The sequence below is a fragment of the Thunnus thynnus genome, chromosome 15, assembly GCF_963924715.1.
Source record: "Thunnus thynnus chromosome 15, fThuThy2.1, whole genome shotgun sequence".
NCBI lineage: Eukaryota > Metazoa > Chordata > Actinopteri > Scombriformes > Scombridae > Thunnus > Thunnus thynnus.
Window position 1 is genome coordinate 5,889,117 of NC_089531.1, and position 27,835 is coordinate 5,916,951.

The window sequence follows — 27,835 nt, forward strand, 5'->3', positions numbered from 1 at the left end:
CCTGATGACAAAGACAATTTATGACAAATTGAATAAGTAAAAAACAAACATACAATACAAGCTCAGTCCATGTTGCCTGGTTGTTTTGTAGAATTTCTCCTTTAAAGTCTGTGAAAGTATAAATACAAAATAAAGAGAACTTGCTGTATTACAGTAATCAAAACAAATTAAGTACAGCCACATTGATCATCAGCTGCAAACATACAGTATGTTCGGTTTTTAATGAAGAGGAAGTGCGTCCTCACAGGTGTTTTATATTTCTGAATCATCAGATCAGACCGTACAGTCTTAGAGAATCCGTCGGCAGCTAAAGCAGCGGGTCGCCTCTTCTCCTCTCTTCTTCCTCAGCGTCTACCTGCAGATGCTGCTGACTCAGATGTGGTGATGATTTTACCTTCTGTCCAGTAATTTGCTCTGCGTGTACTTGAGCACATGGCGTGAATGTACTTGCTGTTGCCATGTGTGGGTATATATGAATGTATGAATAATTAATTGAAAAAATCTTGGCAGTCAACAGCGTATCTGCTGAGTGGGTTCAGCTATTAAAGTGCTAAAAACTGTGTTGTTTACTATTCTGGAGTAACTATAGTGTTATAAAAAAACATTACATACAAAATAGGAATTTGTAACTTTAATAGATTTGTGCATTCTTGACCTTGAGAACAGTATATTTGACAAAATAAGCTCAATTTAAGGTGCACTTCGTAGCTTTTAAGGAGCTTTCAACCGCATCATACGGCCTTCATCAGCGTCTTACCATAGTTACATGAATTAATCATTTAATTATTCAGTCATTGTGGTCATTTTCAAAAAGAACGTCCTGTCATAAAAATAATCCAGGTGCAATTTGTGACAAAATATACAACTAAAACCTAAAAAATATGTGTCTTCTGACCTTAAAAGCAGTCTGGCAGTACAACAGTGTAATAAATCCTGGAAAACTTTATGTCTGAACTCAATTACAGTGTCTTACAACCAAAGATAGACTTGTGAATTTGTTTTGATTTAGTTGGATCACCTTCAAAGGTTTAAAGAGTTTCAAAGTCATGGTTTTACAATTAAAACTTTGAAATGAGTCTTGGTTTTCTTCACCCCTCTGCCCGTTCCTTGCATTTAAACCTCACTTTCTCTTTTTGTCTGTCTCTCAGGTCTGTTCAGGGCTGCGGTGCCCAGCGGAGCGTCCACAGGGATCTACGAGGCTCTGGAGCTCCGAGATGGAGACAAGAGCCGCTACAAGGGCAAAGGTACGAAAGATTTTTACATCCTTCAAAAACTTAAAGCTGCTTTAAGTGATTTTTGACCACAAGAGGGCAGAAAGTTCCCAAAACAAACTCGCAGACACACAACCTGGATTTAGTTCTCTACTATCTAGCTTCTGTTCCACTAGCCTCTGTAACTCAGTGTGTAGTAGGTTTTCTTTTACAGTTTATCTTAGTGATGACTTAAATATGTCATGTTTGTCAGACAAAAATATAGCATTTAACAACTACAGCTCCAATGATGCTTCAACAGCGCGCTAATGACTGGGATATGCTACTGAATGCTATAATGTGTTGTTTTTTTTCTTGATTAAAATAATTCAAATTTAATTTCAGTTTGGCCCCATTTTTACCATCCAGTAAACATTCATTTATATGTCAACGGATGGAAAACAAGGTAAACAGTCTGAGGAAACACAGTCAGTCAGAGAAGCTAGTGGGACAATGCTAACAAATGTTTTTTTTCTTGGTTAAAATAATTAAAATAACATTTTAAACTTTTACAGTTGATATTGTACAGTAGTAAAAACTTATCTTTCATGTGAAAGAAATCCTGAGTAAAAAGAAAATACATATAGTTTACTGTTATAAGCTAGTAGGCCAGAGGCTAATGTAGCAAACAATTATACTTGCTGGTTAAATCTTATTAAACATTCAACTTTTGCTGTCCAGTAGAGTAGTGAATTCTTGTCAGCTGATAAAAGAAACCCAGAGAAAGAAAATACAAAAATAGTAAGTTACAGAAGCTAGTGGACCAGAGGCTAATGTAGCTAGGAGAGATAGCTCTCCATGTATGTCTTTGGCTCATCGAGTTATTACAGCTAACATGGTTGCAAAGAATTGTCTACACAGACACAGAGCAACACTATCATCTCATTGGGGTTTGTGTTGACCTAATGAATGTGAGTCCAATATTCACTATTTTTAACTCTACTTTGGTCTCCACCAACTCTTTAGAAAAATATGTCTTTTTAGCTGCCAGATGTCCCACTTTCTTCACCAGATGGTTGCTAACTTTGTCTTTTTTCCGTTTTTATTCTGAGTTGCTTGCGTATACTCACCTTGTCTGAGCTTGAAAGGCTGCTTATGGATTTGCCAGAGATGCAATCATACAGTCTATGTGTGGCCAGAGAACCAAAACAGAGAGCTAAAAGAGGCTAAAAGAGTCTAAAAGCTGTGTGGACCTGCAGAGTTGATGTTGATTCTCAGTGGGTTCGACACTGTGAGTGTAGACCTTCACATGCAGAGTCAAATATATGTGACACGTAGATCTAAAATAAAACAATTCAGAAACATTTAATACAATCCAACAAAGTTTTTCTTTGTTTCTTCAACAGTCGCAGCATAAGTTTGATTGTCTTTTCTCCTTTTTCTACTTTAGGTGTTCTGAAGGCAGTCGGGCATATCAACGATACTCTGGGTCCAGCTCTTATAGCCTCGGTGAGTCACCAAAGCTGTAATACATTTTATCTGAAGACATTTACAAGATACAACGTCTTGCATCCTTGAAATTCTCAGAAGGTGAAAGACTAAAGACATAAATTTGGGTACAGCTTTGTCCTTCTTAAAGGAATAACTTTGCTAGTGTTCATTACTCAGGCCACCACTAATAGCTACTGTTTGCAGTGTTTCTGGCATCTCAGCCAAAAGAAAGTGATTACGTAAGTTTTGTTGAAAGGGAAACATAAAAAGTACTCATATCTGATAAGTGTATTTGATTAATTCAATTTGAGAAATTAAAACTTTCTCCTACTTCTCTGTGACATTAAAAAACTTTTTCCACAAGAATTTAATGTCTCAATAGCATATTTTTATAGCAAGTTTTAGAAGGAAGATAACGTATTCAGGCTAAATGAGTAATATGTTCTGGGGCATTTGCCTTTGTTGAAAGGTCACACACTGCACGACACTCAACATGACATGACACTCCCACTTCAGCTCCACTCAGGCTCTGCAATCTCTACTCAAATTTGGATTTTCAGGCTCCACTAGCTGACTGACACGCTGGCGGGCATCACACCTAAACTCCAGGTTTCAAATCATTCCTTCTTAAACCTGTGGGTGACCTCAGAGATGTGGTGTTCATATTTCTCTACACTCTGTGGTCAGATTGAATCTACTGTATCAGTTAGTGAAGCTGAAAATGTCCAGTTTGAGCTAAATAACTTTCAGATTGAGTCAGTCGATGTATAGATGACTATCACATCTGGATGGGCAGAGAGGAAGCTGTGAGAATAAGATAAACTCTGTTCAGCTATCAGTGACGGTGGAGAATAGTGTGTGTGTGTGTGTGATGATAATGTGTCTGTGAGGTGTGTGTGTGAGTGTAAGAAATTGTCCGCAGCAGTGCAGCATGGGTAATTTCCTCCAGCAGCAGATGTTTCGCCGGGAAATGAATCTTGGTGATCAGTCAGGCGGGAAAAACAGCCGAACGGCTCTGAGCTCCTGAACGTCACATCAGAGCTCGTCAGAGAGCTGGACCAGTCTGACTGTACTGGAGTGTGTGTGTGTGTGTGTGTGTGTGTGTCACATAGACTGTGGTCACAATGATGTTAATAACAATTATATGTGATTGCAAAAGCTGATGTCAGAAACAATTTAAAACTACCAAAAATTACAAGGGTAAAATGTTGATAAAAGTAAAAATTACAATCCAAATGTAATAATAGAGTGATAAAACTAAAGAATAATGTAATTCAACAAAAAATAAATTAGTCTGAGTGCTCCTTTAGGCTGAGCCTGCTTTTTAAAAAACTTTTGTGGGGGATGTTGATTTTTTAATACACCCTAAAACAATCTGAGGGAACAGACCTGAAAATGATGCATTTAGGTCTGAATTAAAGTTCATTAGAGGAAAATGACAGTGAGCACACAGTACAAACACAGAAAAGAGTTTTGCCAGTCTGAAAACAAACAAACAAATAAAAAAATCTGAATAATTACAGCTCCAAATGCTAAAGACATGTTAGGAAGAATGACACAGAAGCTGTAGCTGCTGGAGGAGCAACGACATGCTGCTACAATACGATATATATTGATTTGAATCAATAAATATTGTATGAATACTGTGTAATTATATTTAATACATGCTAATAGGCACAGTTTCTCATTTATGATCACTAGTCTTGTGAACAGACATACCTTACAATGGTGACAATGTTTTTGCTAACGTTGTAAGCATTGTCAGCACTTCCTGTTGCTGTTTCACTGTAATTATCTTCACATTTAAAACGCACTATTATGAAACATGCAGGAGGTGTTGTGTTGGTGGCTTTACAAATTATTCTCAGTTTAGAGCAATGAATGTTGCAAAAAAACCCCAAAATAATGCTAAATCAGGCAATCAATATTATGCAAAGGAATTGTTTTGGTACCACACTTAAATAAATCTATGTATAAAACGATGTAAATATATACATGCATTGGTGTTTTATAAATGAATTCATGAGCCGGTAGTTGACGGCTGCCCACAGCACTGACAAGTGGTTTTAGTAGTCGACTACTGCACTAGTTGTGTAGTTGCTGAAAGCCCCAGAGTGAATGTAACCAAGAAAATGTGGAGATAAGTGTCTCCAGGCCTCAGAATTACAAAACAATGTTTTCCCTTCTTATTTAGGTCTTGTAATGAACAGTATAGACTGGGACCCGAATCAAATGAATAGTGACTATACATGTAATACATATAATTTACTAACTCAAAAAAGTGGATTTCCTCTTAAATTACTCTTTAAAAGATGGCATACATATGTACTGGTTTTGATACAACATAACATATAACACACACATAAACTATAACAGTAAATAATAACGTAGGAAACAGTACTGGGTATTATTTCCACTTCATTTAACTTGATCTCACAGAAAATTGGTGCTTTTGTAAATTTGCATTTGTACAAAAGGTGATTTGTGTCATTTGTATGATATGCATGATTCAAATGTGGTCTGTGAATTCAACAAGGCAGTTTTAACATCAAATCTGACACTAATCCTAACCGTAAACAACGAAGCTGAACCAAAATTTGAGCAAATAGGTTTCTGAGGAAAGTTGTTACTGAATGAAATATTATTGTTTTGTAGTTTTAATATGATAGTTGTGTTTCTTGAAGGATAATTACGGTGTATTTCTGTAGGGCATCAGCGTGGTGGAGCAGGAGCAGTTGGACAACACTATGATCGAGATGGACGGCACAGAAAACAAATGTGAGTCAAAACACGACGGGAGCAAGTCGTGATGACTAACAACACCACGTCATCTGAGTCTAGCAGCCAGCTGGAAATCTCCCCATCGAAGTCACACATGTTTTTTACCAAAGGCTTGTTTGTAACAAAGTGGTAATGAGAGGCATAAATACAGACGGGAACAAGACAGAGCAAACAGAGTGCTCTTCCAAATCAAAACAAAACAAACGTAGATCTTTAATAAATAAATGCACTGTTAATTTATTTTAATGTAGAAGCACGCCAACAACTCATTTCAGGCAGCAAGATAAACAGCGGTGAAAATGACGGCGGTGGGAGAAATTAGTTTCAGCCAGCAAAGACTGCCAGACTAAACTGCAGCTGAATGTATTGAGAAAAAATAATTGAATTTCCTTTTCTGTGCACATAAGAAATGAATACAGTCCGAGAATATCAGCTACATTCATATCTGAAGTTATACAGATAAAAGCTTAAAAAACGAGAGAGTTTAGTCTTCTTTCTTGTTGCATTGCAAAAAAAACTGTAAATTAACAAAATACAGCTGTAATTTAGTGGTTACTTAAGTTTATATGTAAAACAGACAAATGGTCTAAGAGGGGAGGAGGGAGAAATTACTGTCCTATAACACAACTCAAAGGAAAAATTATGTGATGTGAAATAATTAGTTGCTGTTTAAAAATGATAATACAAAAATGCTAAAACTACACCTCAAACTACACCTCAAACTAAAACAAATTTAAACTACTGTACATGTGAAATACCAGTAAAAATACAAAATTTGAACAGCCTTGCTAATGGTTGGCAGGTTTCTTCTGCTTCGCTTCTTCACTCCATTTTCATGTTTTCTTGATACATAAGTGAAAAATATAAATTGTAAATAGTAGGGGTGTGCCCGAATACAAATACATTATTTGGCAAAGCACAAATAGTGGGTTTTATACGAATATTTGTTTCATACAAATATTTTAAAAATCATTTGTTTTCGGGAAGAGAAAAAAAAGAACATGCCAAATACCAGCACGCAGGTCAGTAATATCGCTATCTCAGTGTCTCTCCTCTGCTCCGCTGTTACGCCAATCAGTAGGTCTCAACGAGGGGAGTCACATCCACCTGCTACATGACGCACATTTCCTAATTTGGACATCACTCCCGGAGTTGGGGTGTTCCCCAGAGATAAAGCTGAGCTACTGACACATGCGAAGTGCTCCCAAGAGACTCTTCATAACCTGTTGTTCCCCTTCTCCTTTCCACAAAGTTAGGTTGTAAAAAATAAATGAATAAATGAAAAGTGCAAAGCAAGAATCACCTCTGAAGTTCTTCCCTGCGCAGACGTTACACACTGTGCTGTCTCAGTGTTATGGTGTATAAATAGGTAGAGGTCTGTCTGCAATGAGGTGATGAGTAAAGTTTTAGTTCAGTAGTCAGCGCAGTCGTTTATGATCTGGGAGACTCCAGTTTGAGACCCGGTGTGGGGACCTCCTTAATGAACACTTATTGTAACACTTTAATTTTCTAAAATTAGAGGCGTAATGAAAACAAAAACAGGATTTTTAAGCCTCTTTCTACTTTTATTCGAATACAAATACAAATACGAATAATTTTGCTGCCTTAACAAATACAGATACAAATACAAATACTGGGCTCTAAATAAATAGGAATGGTTATTCATTAGACTGTAAATAATAATAATGTCTGTCTTCTGTTCTGTCAAACAGCTCAGTTCGGGGCCAACGCCATCCTCGGAGTGTCTCTAGCCATCTGTAAGGCTGGCGCTGCAGAGAAAGATGTTCCTCTATACCGCCACATAGCCGACCTGGCCGGAAACACAGAGCTGGTGCTGCCGGTTCCTGTAAGACTCTCAGACTCATCACAGTCTCACAACACAGTCTGTGAAAACCTTTGTACAACCAGGTTCTTGCACAGTTTGCTCTGCTACTAAATGAGTTTACAGACTAGTTATCTGAAATGATTGATGGAAAATCTGCAACTATTTTTTAAAATTTAGATTTAGTTGTTTTTCAAGTAAAAATGCTAAACTTTTGCTGGTTAATGCTTTTCAATTGTAAACATTTCTTGCTTTTCTCCAGCTGTTGTCATTGTAATTTGAATAATTTACATATAAAATACACACATGGCAAAATGACTATGAATGAATATATTGTAGAAAAGAAAAATAAATAAAATAAAGGACACAGGACAAAAAAGACATATACTGTAAAGTGTGCAGTTCATAAGAGCAGTTAAAGAGACCTGAGTTAGTTAAAAGAGAACTTTTTTTGAACTTTTTTTGGAGAGTTTTCTCCTGTCAAGCAGGATTAAAACAGGCATGACTTTTTCATCAGATGCTGGTTTCCAGTAGCCTTGCATCTAAATTATTTGTGTGATGCTCTTCCTTCCTCAAAAATATTTGATTAATTTATGTGATTTCCCTCGTCTGGAAACATAACTCACATCTCCATCTTTATTGTTCCTTTTCTCCTCCTCTCCTCTCCTCCGCAGGCCTTTAATGTGATAAACGGAGGTTCTCATGCTGGAAACAAACTGGCCATGCAGGAGTTCATGGTTCTTCCTGTTGGTGCCGAGTCTTTCAAGTAAGAAATCAATATAAACACAATCCAGTCTGGGAAACGTGATCCTTTTGATAAGCATTCATCAGGTTATTTTTGACAAAAATACCCTGATGAAGGTTATTTACTAGGGATGTGCAGAGGGCCCGGTATTTGTATTTATATCTGTATTTGTTGAGGCAGCGAAATTATTTGTATTTGTATTCGAATAAAAGTGGAAAGAGGCTTAAAAATCCTGTTTTTGTTTTTATTACACTTATAATTTTAGAAAATTAAAGATGAAAATTAAAGTGATGTCCAAATTAAGAGTAGTATAGTTGGCCTGTTGTTTTCCTTGGTTTGGCATTGGTCAGTTGATGAGTTTCATTAATTGCTTGATTGGTTGATTGAAACCATTCTCTTTTCTGCATTTTTCTTTCCATTATGTCTTCCTTTGTTCTCTTTTAAACACAATGTCTGTCTTACTGATTTCCTTACCTTTCTATCTTCCTTTATTTATCCCTCATCTTTTGTTTCTCTTTTGCTCATTCTCTCCTCCTGATGTTGTTCCCTCCTGACTTGTCTTCTCACCCTCTGATCTTCCCTCCTCTCTGTCTCTCAGGGAGGCGTTGAGGATAGGATCGGAGCTGTACCACACACTGAAGGGGGTGATCCAGGAGAAATACGGCCAGGACGCCACCAATGTGGGAGATGAGGGAGGTTTTGCTCCCAACATCCTGGAGAACAGCGAGGGTGAGGAAGAGGAAGAGGAGGGAGAATTGTTTTTTTTAATTTTAATTAAATAACGTTTCATAAATAATGAAAATAGTAAAACACAGCTGCTGTTTTTCTTGACTTAGTTTTTGGGAATTATAAACATTTATGTTCTCTTGTTTTCTGATGTCATCTGGCATCTGAGATGAACCTGTTTATTAATTTAACTTCCTTAACCTCTTTTTTCCTGCACTCATCTTGCCCTTTGTTTTTACTCCATTCCTTCCCACATCCATTCTTTCTTCCCACGTTACATCCATGTCCCTCCTGTCCTCATCTCACCTCCCTCGCTGTCCTCTCTCCTTGCCCTCTTATCCATTTCCTACCTCACATTTCTTCCTGTCTCTATCTCTACTGTCTTCCCTCTCTCCAATGTTTCTCTTGTTCCTCAGCTCTGGATCTGCTGCAGACAGCCATAGAGAAGGCTGGCTTCACGGAAAAGGTGGTGGTCGGGATGGACGTGGCTGCCTCAGAGTTTTACCGCGATGGGAAATATGACCTGGACTTCAAATCCCCACCGGATCCAGAGCGACACATCAGTGCAGAGGAGCTGGCTGACATCTACCAGGGCTTCGTCAACAACTACCCAGGTGGACTATTTTTGTTGTTGGCTGATTGTCAGTCAGAGAGAATTGGAAAAATGGGGTTGTTTGGTTTGAATGAAAACCTTTTTAGGCCTCAGTAGCACATAGCTGAAAGACAAAAGATGATTAATCTTTTAAAGTTAACTTTTTACCTCTCCTCCCTCGTTCCCAGTGGTGTCCATTGAGGACCCGTTCGACCAGGACGACTGGGAGGCCTGGTCCCGTCTGACGGCCCAGGTGGGGATCCAGGTTGTTGGAGATGACCTGACGGTGACCAACCCCAAGAGGATAGAGAAGGCTGCTGAGGAGCGAGCCTGCAACTGCCTGCTGCTCAAAGTCAACCAGATCGGCTCGGTCACTGAGGCCATACAGGCGTACGTCTGCCTTATTTAAACATTTTTTAGATGCTAAATCTGACTACTATTGTTTGTTTATGTAGCCCATGGATGTATTATAAGAGCTGGATACCGGACTAAAAATGGCGCCCATTCAGTCCTATATGAATTGCTCGTCTGGCACATACGCCAAAAAAAGTTTCTAGCTACCGGGTTGGTTTCCACGTTGTGCGGCCCACTGAAAATGCGCAGTAGTGTTTCCCCCGCTGGCCCCGCCCGCGAGCTCCCGCTCAGCCCATAGACTTTACATTGTGATGATGTCACAGATTTTTAAATCGCTTGTCTCGGCTCGAGGAAAGTTTTACAAACATAAAACCTCCATGAATCAAAAGTTCATAATAGAAAGAGTCATAATTGACGTTGTATGCAATTCGAAGCTTCCTGTCAACAGTTTAGCAGGCGTCTCTTTTACAATGGTGGTCTACGGGGAAAATGCTTTTTGGGCCACAGGGGGATTTTTCGCTGCAATACCATGATTGGCCACTGGGAAAAATTGGCTGCAAGGATGAGCGGCGGTGCTCTATCCAGTTCTTATTATACATCCATGATGTAGCCTCTGGAGCTGACAGAAGCTTCTGGGAGCTGGCCAATCAGAATAGAGTGGGCTCACTGGGAGGGGACCTTAAAGAGACAAGAGCTAAAACCGCCCATTTCAGACATAAAGCTGCATAAAGGACCAGTATAAGATAAATGAGGAGTTTTCAACTGTTAATCATGCAAATATATTTCTGTAAAGCCCCAGAATATAAATGTAGACCTGGAAATATGCATGATATATCCTCTTTAAAATGACAAATGTGCCTTATTAGGAGACAAAAAGGGGACTCCCCATTGTCAATCCAACATATCATGAACACAGCGAAAACAACATGGCCGCTCCAGGCAGTCTGGTTACCTTGGACTGGTCAGCAAGGTCGTCCATCTCGACTGAGATGACAGAGAGGCCTATAGGGAGATACAGAGAGTCACAGCTGCCCTGCTATCAGTCACACATGTGGAAACACACTCACAGAAGCAGTAGTCACCATGTTGTCAGTCACATTAGTCGTTATACCTGTCAGCCATGTTGACCTTGTGCCAGAGATGGGATGCAGCGAATAGACCTTTATAAAAAGATAAATGAAGGACAAGAAGTGACAGGAGAGTTTTAGCATGAAGATTAGCTGTCAGTCAAATGTATCGATGCAGCCGACCGGGCCTGTTGTGTACATGTACCTTCACATTTGTTGATATCTTTGTGTAGAGAGTGTGTACTCCAGCGTTGAATGAGTGTGTCATCAGTCTTAGACTTAACAGAACGTCACTCAGGGTTATGAAGCTATCAATCATGACAGTGTAGCTGGATTATAACAGGAGAGGTGAGGGGGAGGGGGGCAAAAAAGATTAAATGATAGAAACGTCGCTGATGACAGTAAAGGTGATGTATTGCGTCCGTCACATGAAAAGCCTCCTGCGTTGTTAATGTGATATATTTTCTCTAATAGGAAACCCAACGGGGGCTCAGATTAGACCGGAGACATTAATGTACGTCTTAATTTTCACGCTGTTAGCAGATTAACGTGTCAGATGAGCTGGAGTTACAAATACATCACAATCAGATTAATTATCTTGTGCAATAACTGTACCGTAATAAGTGCAATAGATCTTTCACACACTGTGAGGATATAATACGAACTACATATATGTGTTTCTATAACCTTGAATTTCACTCAGAAACACAGTTTTGCACCTTGTGTGCTGCAGTTTTTAAAGAGGACGTATCATGCACGTTTCCAGGTCTATATTTATATTCTCTACTGGAATATCTTTGCATGATTTACAGTTTAAAAAAAACCTCCTTATTCATCTTACACTGGTCCTTTATGCAGCCCCTCAGTTCAGCTTCTTTACTGTTGTTTAATTGAAATGTTTTTTTAATTGTAACCTTTATTTTAATGGCATAATGACTATATTTTCAATATAACTGCTTCTTGGCAAAAGTGCCCAGAGAGTGAGATCCTTTTACATACATTATAGTGTTTACAAGTTACATGGGTTTAATGGCAACTGTAGGTGGTAAAACTGTAATTAAAGAGTAATTGGTCACATTCTGTGTAATAATAATGATGATAATTATAATAATAGTCTGTATACCCTACGTACATTTTGTTGTTTTTAATAATTTAAATTGATATTCTGCATTATTTTCATGTAGTAAGTTTCCAATATAATACAACAATAATCCAACCAGTTCATGACAGCCTTAACATTCGTTGCACGAAACAACTGGCTCCCAATTATAGGGAGGGAGTAATAATGTCTACTTGTGACCCCGTTCACTGGCATTTGGCCTTAACAGGTTATCTGACTTAACTGAGGAAGCAAAAAACCCATGATTGCAAGAAAATGCTTTTAGACTTCCGGTAACTTTTCATTTCATTGGACTATTTTTAGCAGAAATTAACACAATTTAGACTTAAATCTCTCTCTCTTTCTGTCTCTCAGGTGTAAACTGGCTCAGGCGAACGGTTGGGGTGTGATGGTCAGCCATCGTTCGGGAGAGACAGAGGACACCTTCATCGCCGACCTGGTCGTGGGACTCTGCACTGGACAGGTGAACACACACACACGGGTTTTACATTAGTTGTTGCTCAGAAGCACTTTCATCTACAAAATGTATGAAATCCTGTGACACTAGTGTAACGGTTATACTAATTTAAGCGAACAAGCTTTAGTGACATTTTCATAATTTAACATTTCACAGGTTTTAAAACCTTTCAGAGACATTTCTTCTGCTGGATGATGATTCTCTCTGTCTCTCTGTTGTAGATTAAGACTGGTGCCCCCTGCAGATCTGAGAGGCTGGCCAAGTACAACCAGCTCATGAGGTCAGTGTGTTGCACACATAATCTTCCCTCTCTCTCTGTCTCTCTCTCTCTCTCTCTCTCTCTCTGGGTCAGTCCCAATACCCACACTTAAAGTCTTGAGCACTTAAAGGTGCACTTAATAACTCTGGTGATGTCTATATTTTTCTTATTGTCAACAAATCTCATACAGATACAGAACCAAACCAACAATGAACTGATCTACTAACAAGTATTGTGTGTGTATCCAAAGCCTGATATATCTTATTCCTCTGTGCCGTAGACCTACATTGTTGTCCAGAAACTATTAAAAACACATCAGTGAGCCACATTATGAAGAGTTTGATCACATTTTCAGTCTCAGGACAGTAGTTCTTTGTAAGGAAGAAGCCACTTAGCATGTGCAGTTCAATTTACAGAGCTTCACTAGCTTGTTGTGCTACATATCACAATCTCTTAACTTTGTACAAAATTTCTCAAAGAACTTCAATACAAAGTATTTATGTGTATTTACACATCCAGCAGACACAGAACAACATTAGCATTCATCAGAATGAAAATGTAAGTCCAATATTCGCTCTCCTTTTAACTCTGGTTTGGTCTCCTCCTGCTTCTGAGTAATATTTCCGTCTTTTTAGCTGCTTTCTTCACCATCTAGTCACCAACTTTGTCTGTCTGTTGTTTGCTGCTGAACAGGTAGTGTTCAGTAGGTTTATCAGAGCTTTTTTCACTGAAAACAGCTGCTGGAAACACTGCAGATGACGAGGCTAATGAGACTGAACCAAAACAGTAAAGTTGCAGCCTGTAAAACCAAAACAATGAGCTGAAAGATGTTAAAAAAGCTATGTAGTAGTCAGGGTCGAGGGATTTATCACTGTGAGTTTGTCACTGCAGCCTCTTTCACAGTACAAGTAATTTGTTACCAATTTTTAAAATTGTTTTCACTTCCAGTGAGGCAAAGAATTATTTTTCTGTTAAAACTCTATTTTTGACCAGTTTCAATAGACAATTGTTGACCATTTTTAAAACCTATACTTACTTTATCTTTACAATCTCATTATATTATTCATATCACCTGCTTTCTGATTTCTTTTCATCATACAAGACATAAACTTGAAGTCCAGGTTTCAAACTTTGTCTATTTAGACTCCTTAAGACTTAATTTTGTATTTAGTTTTTACTTATATCTTACATATATGTTTTTCTCATTATTTAACATCTTTTATCTTCTTTTGGCTCCAAATCTGGCAGCGGCCTACTATAACACCTCTCCCCAGGTGTCCGGTCTGTCTTAGTGCTTAGCATCACAGGGCTAATTGACGTGACAGGTGACAGCAGTGCTGATGTCACCCCATGTGTCCGAGCCAGTCAGCAGTAGCAATAGGAGGAGGAGGAGGAGGAGGAAGAGGAGGAGGAGGAGGAGGTAGAGAGGGAGGCGGGATCGGCTCAGCAGCGTAATCCCATCGGACTGCTGAGGAGACGAGGTGGAGGGTGGAGAGACTTACAGGAGCATTAACCAGCGATAAACACTAATCAGTGCGCTCAAGCATGCACACGAATATGCACAGACACATGCACACACACCAGAAAAAGTTACTTACAATATATTGATTCTAATAACAAGTATCTGTGTTGTAGAGCTCCGTTGTCCCACACACACACTGTCCTGCTGCCAGAAATACTCACTAGAGCACCAAATGTGGATTCATCAGCTGCTGAAAATAGTCCAACAAATGCACTATTTCCTTCTGTTTGAGAAATGCTTGTTTAAAACTACAGCACCCAGATGTTTTAGGAAATTACTGAACCTTTTTAAAAAAATGAAACTACATTTTTATGAGTAGTTTTTAAAGATTTACATCTTCAGTAGGAGCAGATGGGCTTGGGGCTGAGAGATAGACCAACACATGTCGGTTGTTGACTTTCATGGGATTTGTTGACAGTAAGAAATATAATGAATGACATATGTAATTATAAAAATGTATCCTATAGTAGGGGTGTGCCCGAATACAAATACATTATTAGGCAAAGCACAAATAGCGGGGTTTTTTTTACGAATATTTGTTTCATACAAATATTTCAAAGATTATTTGTTTTCCGGAAGAAAAATAAACCATGTCAAATACCAGAGTGCAGGTCAGTTACATCGCTATCTCAGTCTCTCTCCTCTGCTCCGCTGTGATGTCTATCAGTAGGTCTCAACGAGGGGAGTCACATCCACCTGCTACATGACGCACGTTTCCTAATTTGGACATCACTCCCAGAGTTGGGAGTGTTCCCCAGAGATAAAGCTTCATGAACACTTATTGTAACACTTTAATTTTCTAAAATTAAAAGCGTAATAAAAACAAAAACAGGATTTTTAAGCCTCTTTCCACTTTTATTCGAATACAAATACAAATACAAATAATTTTGCTGCCTCAACAAATACAAATACAAATACTGGGCTCTCTGCACATCCCTATTCTATAGGTCCAAAGTGTTACTTTTAGTCATTTTATAAATACAGGCTCAGCTTTCTGTGGATACAGGACAGTTTGGTTTTAGCTTTTTAGTTTTCATTTGTCACTTTTTACAACGGAGACCATCTGACACCAAAGTATTGAGGATGATAAACTCTATAAATGAACTCTAGAAATGTTTTCATGAAAAAATGTCTTCTCTGAATAATTTCTCTTTACCCCTTTTCTTTCTCATTTTTCTCCTCTGCAGGATTGAAGAGGAGTTGGGCGACCAGGCTCGTTTTGCAGGCCATAACTTCAGGAACCCCAGCGCTCTGTGAAACTGACAGACAGACGAATGACTCACACACACACACACACATTAACCTACAGACACGACAATAACACGGACCGAGCCATGTATAAAGAAAAAATATCACACTGATTCATGAAAAATACACGAGCAAAAGAGCTGAGCAAAAAAATAAAATAAAAACCCCACAAAAATAAATTATGCACTGGACTTATATATAGGTATGGAGATGATGCTGTATGCACACACACACACACACACACACACACATATATATATATATTACGCAGATGCAACACGCACTCAAGCACACGCAGGGGAAACAATGATAATATAAAATCTATAAGCCAGACATGCACTGTTACTGTAGTTTTAAAGGAATAGTTCATGTACAGCCAGAGGACAGACCTGCAAAAATACAGATTATTGTTGTAAAAACAGAGAGATAAATAAGTAGAGATATAATAGAGTAAAACAGAGTGAAGCACGCAAACTGAAAGGGTGAAAAAAAAAACCCTATAAAAGACACCAAAACAAGATGATGCATTCACAGAAACAAAACAGTTTCAGGGATCGAGAGAAAAAACGACAAAACTGCACAAACACTTACACACTCTGTTGCATCACACACTGACCTGGACACTGAAGAACCTGCACTCTGCCCACTTCTGTCCTCCGCCCTCCTTGTTTTTCGTCTCCTTTTTCTTCTCGTCAAGTCCCCTTTTCTCACTTTCGAACCCTCGTTTTCCTCCTGATGTGATTCTGATGACGGCAGATTATTTGTCCTTCCTGCTTGAAGTCCTCCTCTGTCCTAAAAAAAAAAACAAACACAAAAAAAAAAAAGAATAAAAAATGAACCCTAAACCCCTCAAATGTTCCTTAAGTTTCTCCTGAGTGTCCATAGAATAGCTGTGTTGAAAAAGAAGAAAGGTAATTTAAAAAAATGAATAAATTAACAGAACGCTTGTCATTGAAAATAATGTGAAAATATGTGAAATAAAAAGATGGTAATTTACAATTTCAATCACAGTTAAAAGGTTTTTGTCTTTTTTTTGTGCGTGTGTTTCTTGTTTAGATATTTTCCACACAACAACATGGATTAAATTAAAGGATAAGTCTGGTGAAATTCTATATTTTTTATTATTGTCAACAAATCTCATGTGCAGAGCCAAACCAACAATGAATTGATCTACCTCAGAGTTCTTTCTGTTTTTTATGTCTGAACCCGACCCGAGCCCAGTTAATGTACGCTGAAGCGCTGTTATCCAGTCACATAATTATTGTTACCATGGTTACAGCTTGCCTGATTACACATGTGTGGGCACCGTCAAAAAGCATTGTTTTATATAAACAGATATAGGCAGATTGTTTTAACACACACACACACACATTACTCAACGTCATCAGCAGTTATAAATATAATAAAATTTGACCAAACCCAACCGAAACCTGAACTTTTTGCCGAAAATTTTGCCGGGTCCCATCAGGCTCTGGTCTGGTATCCACCCTCTAACCTACTTACAAGTATTGTGTGTGTATCCAAAGCCTGATATATCTTATTCCTCTGTGCTGCAGACCTCCGTTGTTGTCCAAAATCTATTAAAAACACATCAGTGAGCCACACCGCTGCACTGGGTGACATGTTCCTTCTTTATGAAGCCTTTGGGCACGTTAGTTTGTCACATTTTCAGTCTCTGGAGAGTAGTTCTGTGTAACGCAGACACCACTGAGCATGTGCAGGAACATTGTTCTGTTTTCAGAGCTTCATTAACTTGTTGTGCTACATATCACAACCTCTTCACTTTGTACTGAAGTTCTTTTAATTTACAATGTAGTAGACTGAAAACGAGATCGCTGTTATTAGTCTTCAAACTAACATGACTAAACTCTTCATAATGAAGGAACAAGTCTACGGCAAAGAGGAATAAGATATATCAGGCTTTGGATACACAAACAATACTTGTAAGTAGATGAAGTCATTGTTGGTTTGACTCTGCACATGAGATTTGTTGACAATAAGGAAAATACTGGATTCTGCCAAATTCAACATGCTAGTATTAGCATATTATGTGATTCTCGCAGACTGAAACTGTGATTATGACTATAATTATGGGATGGCTCCTGTTGGTCGCTGCTGTTGCTGTAATCATAACCGAGACTGTGACACACTAGTTTTAATATTGGGTTTAATGGGGTTTTTTTTACATGCAGGGGTTGTGTGTGTCAGTGAAGGGCTGAAGCTATTTCTGAACTCAGGTGTATGATAACACATCTGTCATATCTCATAGAAGCACCAGGTTCAACTCCTGTGTATGTGGCTAGGAGCAGTAAATTGTAGCCACAGTAGAGATACTGCAGTCGTCTGCTGCGTAGCATCATAGCAATAATCACAGCTGCAGTGTAGCCCGAATGATAATCACAACACCGCAACTTCAACCCACAGCCAGGCAGAGCAGCCAGCTGTGGTCACAGCAGCGTCTGTATGTTGTTGGAGCTCAGCCTTTCAAAACTGAGCTGAAGTGCCAGATCAGCTCCTCTTTTCTGTGTCTGCAGTGTTCCCCTAAACTCTCAGAAGGATTGGCCTAACGCTCTGACTGCACCTGGATCAGGGGAAAGGCAAAAAGTATCGCACGGTAACACAGAAGTACTCCAGAAAAAGAGATCTCACCCCAGGGACCCATTTCTCTTATGTGGTGCCAATATCATGCTACCATCATGCAGTTATATTTAATTAAGGCGACACAAAGAATTCATAAAACACACAAAAACATGTCTTTCCTTATTTGATTTATTCATTTGGTTCACATGTGATGAGCACAAACCATCCAGTGTTAAACATACAGTAGCCAAGTGTCCAATAACTAGATCAATCTTTATTAATCCCCGACTTCTCAACACTGAATACCGGCACAAATATCTTTAATATACTCTCTATACAGTATGTAAGTACATCATATATTTAAGTACATCCTTTCTTGACCATTTATTGTCAAAGGGCCCTGAAGTAACAGTTAGGTGAGACAGACTGTTAGCGAACACATGAAACAACCTGAACTGACTGATTGTCTGCCGGAAATAATATCGGACATTTCAGCTCAAATTAACATCAGATTACGACGAGAAACACGACCGACGTTTCCTATCATCCACATACTTGAGCAGCTCCACTTCCACCTGTTAAATAAAGAAACCGAAAGACCAAAAAAGCATCTGAAAAACAAACGTACACATCCATCTGCCCCACTAACTTCTCTTGTAAAACAGAACATTAAATCAGCTGAGAACATTGTGTATAATTTCCAATTTTCGAGATGTTTGATGTATTTTTTACGCCTTTTCAGTTTTGTGGTCAACACTCACATATTTAATACTGTAACCCGACACTCTTAGAAGCTGCCCTACTGGTAAAAAAAAACAAGAAAAAGAAATAGAAAGAGATTAAAAGGTGAAACATGACAAAGAACTAAATTCTCACAAAGTAAACACACGTCTGTCTGAGGATCAGTCAGCCCAGTTTACCGACACATAGTGACACGTGACGAGATCTAAAGGTGTTGTTCATCGGTCGCGGCGGAGACGTCCACGCGTCCTTTACGCGCGCGCGTTGATGATGTCGACGAATTCCGGTTTCAGAGAGGCTCCGCCCACCAGGAAGCCGTCCACGTCGCCCTGAGACGCCAGCTCTTTGCAGTTAGCTCCTGTCACTGAGCCTGGAGAGACACAGGCAGAAGGAGGGGTGATCACATGGAAAACGAAGCCTGAATTCAACAAAGCAGCTCAATCAAAGCCTTGAAGCACCTGATCGTCTTCTGTTTTATCTGTATGATTAAACAAACTCAATGCAATCATAAAATATAAGTCTTTTAGATGATTTAAAATCAAACGTTAAATGTTTTCAGTCATATGAACAGATGTTACGAGTGTTTTATCACAGAACTATGACAGATTAATAACAGGAAAAAGTTTCAAATGAGTTTCAATACACAGGAATATTTGGTTTTGACAATTATCAGCTATCATTCATTGTGTGGAACTATACTACATATGAAAAAGTATATATAAACTATATATAAAAAACCTTTTTTTCCCTCTGCCCAATTACATAAAAACAGCCAGAAAGCTGCTCATCACTGCTTCTTTTGGACACAGATGTCTGAAATTTAATTATTACTATCAAAAATGTAGAAGAAATAAGACTCTTGAACAAAACTAAAAGTATGCAGTCATATAAAGTAAAGCTATCAGTTATAATTATTTCAGCTAAAAAAAAAAAATGTTTTAATTGGTGATTTCTGTGATGTGAATGGCTCTTAAACACTGTGATACAACCCTTAGCTTCAGCTGGTAGTTAAGAAAATGAAACTGTTGAATCTATATTATATAAACCTATTTCTTAAAGTCTGAACCTCTCCAACACAGGTTCACACAGGGACACATTAGCAACGACTCCACGTTCAGAGATAAAAAGGTTCAAAATGAATCACTTCAGTTAAAAATCATCACTGACCTCCGTAGATGATGCGAACAGAGTCGGCTACGTCGTCTGACACGTTGGCTCTGAGCCACGCCCTCAGCTTCTCATGGACCTCCTGAGCCTGGACGCACACACACACACGCACGCACACACACACACACGCACACACACACGCACGCACACACACAAATTAAAAATATGATACATGAAAAGTTAAGTTAAGTCATTTATAAGAATATTTTAGCTACTAAATGTGATGTTTGTTTGCTTAATCATTCTCAGCACCAATGAAAATCTGAGTCATCTTTAATTTACGGGTCTTTTAGCTTTACAGAGACGAGATGAAAGTTTTGTCTGATAAATTAAATGTAATCTTGATGCTGTTTGGCTACCTGGATGAACATACTGTAAATAAAGGGAAAATACGGTTATTTCACCTTGATGTATTTCCAATAAGTGTGACCTCTGTGGATCTACGGCAGCTTTGTTACAGAGATTCGGGGAAGTGAGGACTCGCTCAAAACAACGTATATCAGAGCAAGCTGTGCAACACAGCTGTTCAAATAAACAGAATTTCTACATGAATCATTTCAAACACTTCTCTCTAAATCTGACTGAAAGCAAACATAGAAAGTAGCCGTCTGGAACAGACAAAGCTTCAGGACGCTCCTCATTTCCCCCAAATCTCTGCAACAGACCTGAAGGTGCAACGTCTGCATTATAGAGTCACATTTATGTGGAATACATCAGATAGAGATAAACCGTTACCTGTTCAGGTGTAGCCGTCTTGCCTGTGCCGATGGCCCACACAGGTTCATAAGCCAGCACCACTTTCCCCCAGTCCTTCACATTCTCTGCAACACAACCACATCCCTTCATTAAATGATAACACTGAACCTCTTTATAAACCACTAATGATCTACAAGGAAGTATTTCCTAATATTAAACATTAAGATACACGTGTTCAATTGAGGTAAAATACCCAAAATCACCGAGCGACTGAATATGAGCTCTAGTCTGAGTCCTTTCCCCTTCTAAAGGTTCCAGCAGGACAAAAGCTAATTAGGTTGTGTTACAATAACAGAAAAGATCCTTTAATTTAAATAAATCTAGAGCTGCACTGATCCATCACATCTGTTCTCCTTTAAAATAATAAAAAAAAAAACAGCATTAACGGAGAAACGAGACGATCGTGTCTCATGAAGTTTCTTTGACGGCAGAAAGCACTGACCTATTTGCATTTTAAATCAGGATTTGTAGCCTACTTTATATGCAGAAGTGGGTTAAATGAGGCCAAGATGAAACCAGAGGAAAGATCATTAATAAAATTCGGAAACTCTCTGTGATATCAGACAGACGGCTGAGAGGACACAGAAGCAAGAGGAAGGCAGTGTTTCATATTTATGAGAACAATATAAGCAGATACAAGAAGAACTGGAAACGAAAATTAGGATATTAATTTGAAAAAATGTAGAAGTTTGTTTACAACTAACTAAAAATAAATAATAATAATAAAGAAAGAAGAAAAAGGGAAGAAAAGGAGATAAAATATATAAATAAAAGGGTAAAAATGTTCTTGTTGTATTTCCTGTTTTTACCTGCGATGACCTGCGTCTGAGCGTAGACGACTTCTTCTGTGGTGCCCGCCTCGCGCTCGTCGAGCTTCTCCCCGATGCAGGCGATCACCCCGAGATCGCTCTCCAGAGCATGAGCCACCTGAGATTCAACACCAGAGTCACAACTTCACCCGCAGCTGCACACCTGAGCTTTGACAACACGCTGGCGGATTTGCAACAGACACATTTTAATTTTCTGTATTTTTTGAGTAAATATGTGTTTCTTACATGCTCCTTTTTTGTTCAGGAGTAAAACAAAGTCATGATTTCTACATGAAGACGGTAACTGTGACAGATGTACATACAGTATGTGTTTGGTACATATTTGAAGGTTTGAAGTGCAACATCTGAAGCCTTTATAGAGAGCAGAAGTGAAACAGGATGACATTTGTAGTAAATTAAATAACTAAAGAAGCTTTAGAGCAGAGTCTTTCTCAACAGTATGTCATGTTATGGTAACAGCATTTCCCATCGTGGGTTAAAGGTTACGGGGCGAGTTGAGTTAGTTCAGACGTGTTTGTAATAACAACAGGACAGAGAGGACTGAGCGGTGGAGACGTTTGTAGAAAACAGAGAGTGTTTTTTTTGTATTCTACAAAATAACTGCTGTAGTAGATGATGAATTGTCTTAGAATATGGAAAATCAACTCCAGAGAGACACATGACAGAAATGCTGGATGAGATATCGCATTGCGTGACGGTAGCTGGTGGAACCTGGACGTGATGTCACATGACTTCGGCTCCCTGCGGACAAATTTATGATTGTATGCAGAGCTGAACAAGCTGCCGGTGCCGTGGTGGCATCAAGGATGTCACTGTTTAGTCTTTTACCAAGAAATATGTCTAGAAGATCCTGCAGAAGCTGATACATGTTAAAATACAATAAACAAAGACATCTTTTCATCTGCAAATAACCAAAACCAGGTCTGTGATGCGTCTTTGCTGTTATTGGCTGCTTAAAAAACAAAACAAATGACAGCAACATCCACCAGCTTCTGCCCCAAAAACTTATCTTAATTCATCTTTAATTTATCTCTTTAAAATCATGGATTGCAAGTTTTGTCGATTCATCAGTCCAAAGCGTCGGTCTCACCTTCTGGCCAATCAGCTCGTCGCTTTCTCCGAACACATGGCGGCGCTCGGAGTGTCCCAGGATCACCCAGTCGACCCCACAGTCCTTAATCATGGCCGGGCTGGAGGGAGAGGTGAGACAGGAAAAGCTTCAAAGCACTTAAAATGACAAAAAGGTTATTTAAATATTCATCAGCCTGCCAGTGTAATTATTCAGAAGTATTATAAATGATTAATGTGAGTGTATTCAGTCAGTGAGGGGGGGGGGGGAGGTACCTGATCTCCCCTGTGAACGCTCCCTTGGCCACCTTGTAACAGTTCTGGGCCGCGACACCGATCTTTGGATCCAGACGGGACCGAGCGAAGTCCAGGTAGATGGAGGGAGCGCCGCACACCACCTCTGGAAATGAGCCAGAAACAAATGTTCATTGTGACTTTAATTTCATCTCTCTGTGAATCATCTGAGACTGAAAGTCTTTCTTCTATGTCTGTTTGTACTTTCTGTCCTTTCCTCGTCAGCTCATCCAATCCTGAAGGCTGCCATTTTCAATATTTTTCTTATTGTCAGCAGATCTCATGTGCAAAGTCGAACCAACAATGAACTGATGAAACTCTTTTTAACAGTATTTGGACAACAACAGCACAGAGGAATAAGATATATCAGGCTTCAGATACACACACAATACTTGTTAGTGGATCAAGTTTGGCTCTGGACGTGAGATTTGTTGACAAAAAATATAGAAAATCACAACCTGATCATTTAAGGATCCATACATGTTACTATGGCGATCCAAACCTCAAAATTCTAATAAATGCATTTTGTAAGTGGATTAATTAAGGGCTGCAATTAGTTATTATTTTTATTATCAGTTAATCTGCTAAATATTTTCTCAATTAATTGATTTATTGTTTTGTCTTTAAAATGTCAGTAAATACTGAAAAATGACTCGTATTATTTCCCACAGCTGATGGTGATGCCTTCAAATATCTTCGTTTTTTCTGAATGAACAGTTCAAAATCCAAAGATGTTCAGTTTACCATCACGTTAACAAAGAAAAGCTTCAAATTCTCACATTTGTGAAACTGGAACCAGACAATATTTGGCATTTCTGCTTAAAAAAAATGACAAAAATGATTATTTAATATTGTATTGATGTAGCTCTACCTAAATTAAACTCATTTATGCAATGCATCATAGACATTTTATGCAACTATTGACAGCTCTAGTCATCATGAAAAATCAAAAATGCAACACATACAGTACTTATTTGAAGCTAATAGGTCACTGTTAGCTGCAGATAATAAGTGGTACAAAAAAGTGACTTTTGACCCTGAACTGAAAGAGTTAATTGAATTGAATTTAATGGGGTTACATTTATTTCCAGAGGAGTTCAGTCAGTAATAGTAGTTGCAGTGTGGCTGAGCAGCTGGTTTAGGTTACTGTGATCCAAACTGTTTCTGTCTGTGTTCATTTTAACTGTTAAAAAAAGTTTTAAATAATAATCTGTTGTTGTCACTTTGGTTTTCTACTAGGACTGCAACTAACAGTTATTTTCATTATTGATTAATCAGTTGATTATTTTTTTAATCAAATAAAGTGGATATCGGTGTTTTTAGTAAAAAAATCCACAGTGTGTCCACACAGTCGTCTCCTCAGCAGTCTGAGTTAAGGCTGATTTATGATTTATTCCTTTCATGTTGCACACCTGGAGAATTTTGTTATGTCGACACTTTCATATTTTGTCACGCAATGTGATTGGGTAGTGATACTAATGTTGCCATGGAGATTACAGTTTTCACTGAACTTCATTATTGATATTTTGGTTTGTAACTTTAGAAAACTTGGGATGATATAACGTAGCTAAACAGACTGGCTGGAGGATAGTGTCTGGTTACCATGGAGACGACTAAAACCTTGAAGCATAAATTGAAAACGTTGCGTGACTCTTTAATTTCTGTTGAGTAACACTTATAAAAAGTGTCGAGCGATCTACCATAAATCAGCTTTTAGTCATATCAAGTGGATATTTACAGTCTTTTTAGCATCAAATTCCCTCTTTGTGTTTCCTCGGACAGTGTTTCCCTGTTGAGCTGCAGGTGGAAGTATAGAAACAAAAAGAGGAACTTTGGCACTAAAAAGACTGTAACGTTGAAAGATATCTACTTGATTTGACTCATTTGGACGCTGAAGCTTCATATCAACTTCAGATAAACTTTTAAATACATTTTTGCACAGAAGGAGGACTGTGGATTTTGTCTCCCATCATTATGAAGAGATCTTCTAATGGTCAGTATGAACAGGAGGAATGATTACAGCAAGAAAAACATGTTTCACTGTTCATTTGGGCTCCTGACTGTTGTTTTAAGATAAACTAGGAAAATATTGAACCCGTCCTTGAAAGACATTTGAAACATGAAAAGGGTCCCAAACTAGACACAGCTGTATTGTAGAAAAAATGATTGGGGTTTATAACCTAAATTTTAAAGGTCAAATAAATGTGGTGGAATAAAAAGTATGAAGCGACAGAAAATAGAAATATTCTCGAGTGCAAATACCTCTGGCTGCAACTAACCATTATTTTCATTATTGATTAATCTGTCGATTACTTTCTAGATTAACTGATTAGTTGTTTGGTCTATAAAATGTCAGAAAATGGTGCAAAATGTTGATTTCTATTTCCAAAAGCCCAAGATGAGGTCCTCAAATGTCTTTTGTCCCAAACAACAGTCCACAACCCAAAGATATTCAGTTTAATGGACTAAATAAAAAGAGAATGTGGGCATCTTTAAAAAAAAAGGGGAAAAAAAGACTCAAAATGATTACTATCGAAATAGTTGGCGATGAATTTTCTCTCAGTCAACTAATCAGTTAATCAACCGATCATTGCAGCTGTACAAATACATCAAAACTGTGTAAAATGTACTTGTTTACTCTTCACCACTGAGGATGAGGCAGAAACGTCAGAGGCCTTTATGCAACTCATCCAGATCACATGACTCCCAGTGTCACTGCGTCATCTGATCAGCAGCATCCCCCACCACCACCTCCACCTTCCCCCGTCTGATTCTCACTTTATCGATCACCTTTGTTAATCTGTGCACTCTAAACCCCCGCAGACTGCACCTGTCAGTACGTCAGCAGGCTGTTTTAGTTACCGGTCTGGTCGTGCAGGCTGGCGGTGTTCAGGGTGGTGATCAGCTCCTCCAGACTCTCCTTGATCCCGTTCATCTTCCAGTTTCCTCCCACGAAGAACCTCCGCGACGCCATGTCCCGCTGATGGTGGCTGATTGCCGGTGAGGAGAAGTGATGGAGGTCCGGTGTAGCAGCTGCAGGATGGATCCGACCTTCTGCTGGTGCCTGAGGCTGTGTCCTTCAGGTGCTGTCGGAAATATCAGAACTCGAGACTGGCGAACAGCTTCCTTCTTCTTTTGGGTTTATTGGCAGCTTTGCGGCGCTTTATCGCCCCCCACTGATCTGGAGTATGAACTAAACATCCTCTCTCTAATATTTCTACCAAACAAAGAATTACAATGGAAATAATAAACAAAATAGTCATAATTAAATAAATAAAAGGGAACCAAATGAAAATAAAAATAAATAACTAATAGTTCTCAGATTCTATTCATTATTCTTGTTGATCTTAAATAGTCTAGTAGGAGTTTCCAACACCTTTTTTTTTTATAAGATACAAGATTTTTTTTTAGAATATTACTGATATTTTGCTCTCCAGACTTTCTGGTCCACTGTTTTTTCCTCTCCAAAATATTCACACTTTCCATTACTATGTTTTCAAGTCACACAGAGAGAACCGTTTAAACCAGTATGACCATTCCTTAATCTTGTTATAACTTTCTCCTCTTTCCTATTTCGTTCTGCAGACGCTGCACTCCTAACTAATTAGTAGGGATGTGCAGAGAGCCCAGTATTTGTATTTGTATTTGTATTTGTTGAGGCAGCAAAATTATTTGTATTTGTATTTGTATTCGAATAAAAGTGGAAAGAGGCTTAAAAATCCTGTTTTTGTTTTTACTACGCTTTTAATTTTAGAAAATTGAAGTGTTACAATAAGTGTTCATAAATAAACTACCTTATGAAGGAGGTCCCCACACTGGATCTTGAACAGGAGTCTCCCAGATCATAGACGACTTTACTCATCGCCTCATTGCAGACAGACCTCTGACTAACAAATATTTTTTAAAATGTTTGTATGAAACAAATATTCATAAAAAACCCCATTATTTGTGCTTTGCAGAATAATCTATTTGTATTCGACACACCCCTGCTAATTAGTGACGTGTTGATCCTTAAATTGGAGCCAATTTCTTTTTTTCTTTCTTTTTTTTTGTAAATTAATACAAGACAGAATGTGTATGTGTATGTGTGATGACGGACAGAGATCAAACCATCAGGTTAGAAGCAGGTGGGAGTTCAGAGGGACTCTAGCTGCACTGTGTTGTTTACTCTTTGATTTACACATTTCATTTAACACTGGCCTGACAATGTTTCAATATAAGCTCAATATAAATAAAAAGTTCAATACACATATGTGGTGTTTGATATTTTTACATTATTTAAGGTTTTTATACCAAACATAATATAGTCGTCCATGTAAACTGTTTGGAAAATGGCAGGCGCTTTCAAAAAAATTACACGACGCTGATTGGTTTGGACACAAGCGCATAAGCCTGACAATATCGATTCTTGCGTGATCTTGTGAGTCCGCTGCCTTGCAAGGTAACACCTCAGAGTCATTATCACTTACATGAAAATAGAGACAGTGTTGATGTTGGTTTCTAAATGCTATTTATACTGTAAGCTTTCTGCTCCACACAAAACTTCTGGAGGGGAAATACAGAATCCTACATTTATTGTCGGCCTAAAAGTAGTCAAATTTAACCATATTCTAATCTAAAAGAAAGACACCTGCTGTTTTCCCTCCCCAGGTTGATATAATCTCCAAATGTCCAAAGTTTGATAGCAGAAAATCAAAAATCTAAAACATAGACTGTAATCTTTAGGTTTTACAGCCACAATTTTGCTCCAGCGTTTGTGTGTCCTCCCTGCTCTCCAGATGCTGTCTGACTCATGCTGCTGATATGTGTCGACCTTGTTAACAAAACTTCCCTCCAGACTGTTTTGTGCTGCAACTGCAAGGACAAATTTAAAAAAAACTGTCTTTTTTACACGCACGTGCTGTTTCAGCACGCAGGGCTGGATTTCCAACCTGGCAAAGCAGGCAGCTGCCCCAGAAACCCCCAGACCCCCAGGGGGCCGCAAAAGGCCCAGATTTACTCTACATCATTTGGGACTACATAATT

General features: G+C 38.6%; 2 protein-coding genes across 2 annotated transcripts in view; one reads left to right on the forward strand and one right to left on the reverse strand.

Moving 5' to 3' along the window:
- Positions 1-16,379, forward strand: part of LOC137198317 (gamma-enolase) — a 31,168-nt gene extending 14,789 nt beyond the window's left edge. The window contains exons 3-13 of the mRNA XM_067612072.1: positions 1,149-1,244; positions 2,641-2,699; positions 5,390-5,459; positions 7,175-7,308; positions 7,959-8,050; positions 8,628-8,758; positions 9,172-9,369; positions 9,536-9,737; positions 12,243-12,351; positions 12,567-12,625; positions 15,314-16,379. Of these exons, the coding sequence (XP_067468173.1) occupies positions 1,149-1,244; positions 2,641-2,699; positions 5,390-5,459; positions 7,175-7,308; positions 7,959-8,050; positions 8,628-8,758; positions 9,172-9,369; positions 9,536-9,737; positions 12,243-12,351; positions 12,567-12,625; positions 15,314-15,383 (1,220 nt within the window). The 3' untranslated portion in view covers positions 15,384-16,379. The remainder of the gene's footprint in view (positions 1-1,148; positions 1,245-2,640; positions 2,700-5,389; positions 5,460-7,174; positions 7,309-7,958; positions 8,051-8,627; positions 8,759-9,171; positions 9,370-9,535; positions 9,738-12,242; positions 12,352-12,566; positions 12,626-15,313) is intronic.
- Positions 16,380-18,125: 1,746 nt separating this feature from the next.
- Positions 18,126-25,943, reverse strand: tpi1a (triosephosphate isomerase 1a). The gene is made up of 7 exons (XM_067612073.1): positions 25,673-25,943; positions 22,793-22,916; positions 22,539-22,638; positions 21,428-21,545; positions 20,598-20,683; positions 19,863-19,950; positions 18,126-19,065 (listed from the first exon to the last, which is right to left on the reverse strand). The coding sequence occupies exons 1-7, from the start codon at positions 25,782-25,784 to the stop codon at positions 18,947-18,949; spliced, it is 747 nt and encodes a 248-aa protein (XP_067468174.1). The 5' UTR covers positions 25,785-25,943; the 3' UTR covers positions 18,126-18,946.
- Positions 25,944-27,835: the final 1,892 nt, after the last annotated feature.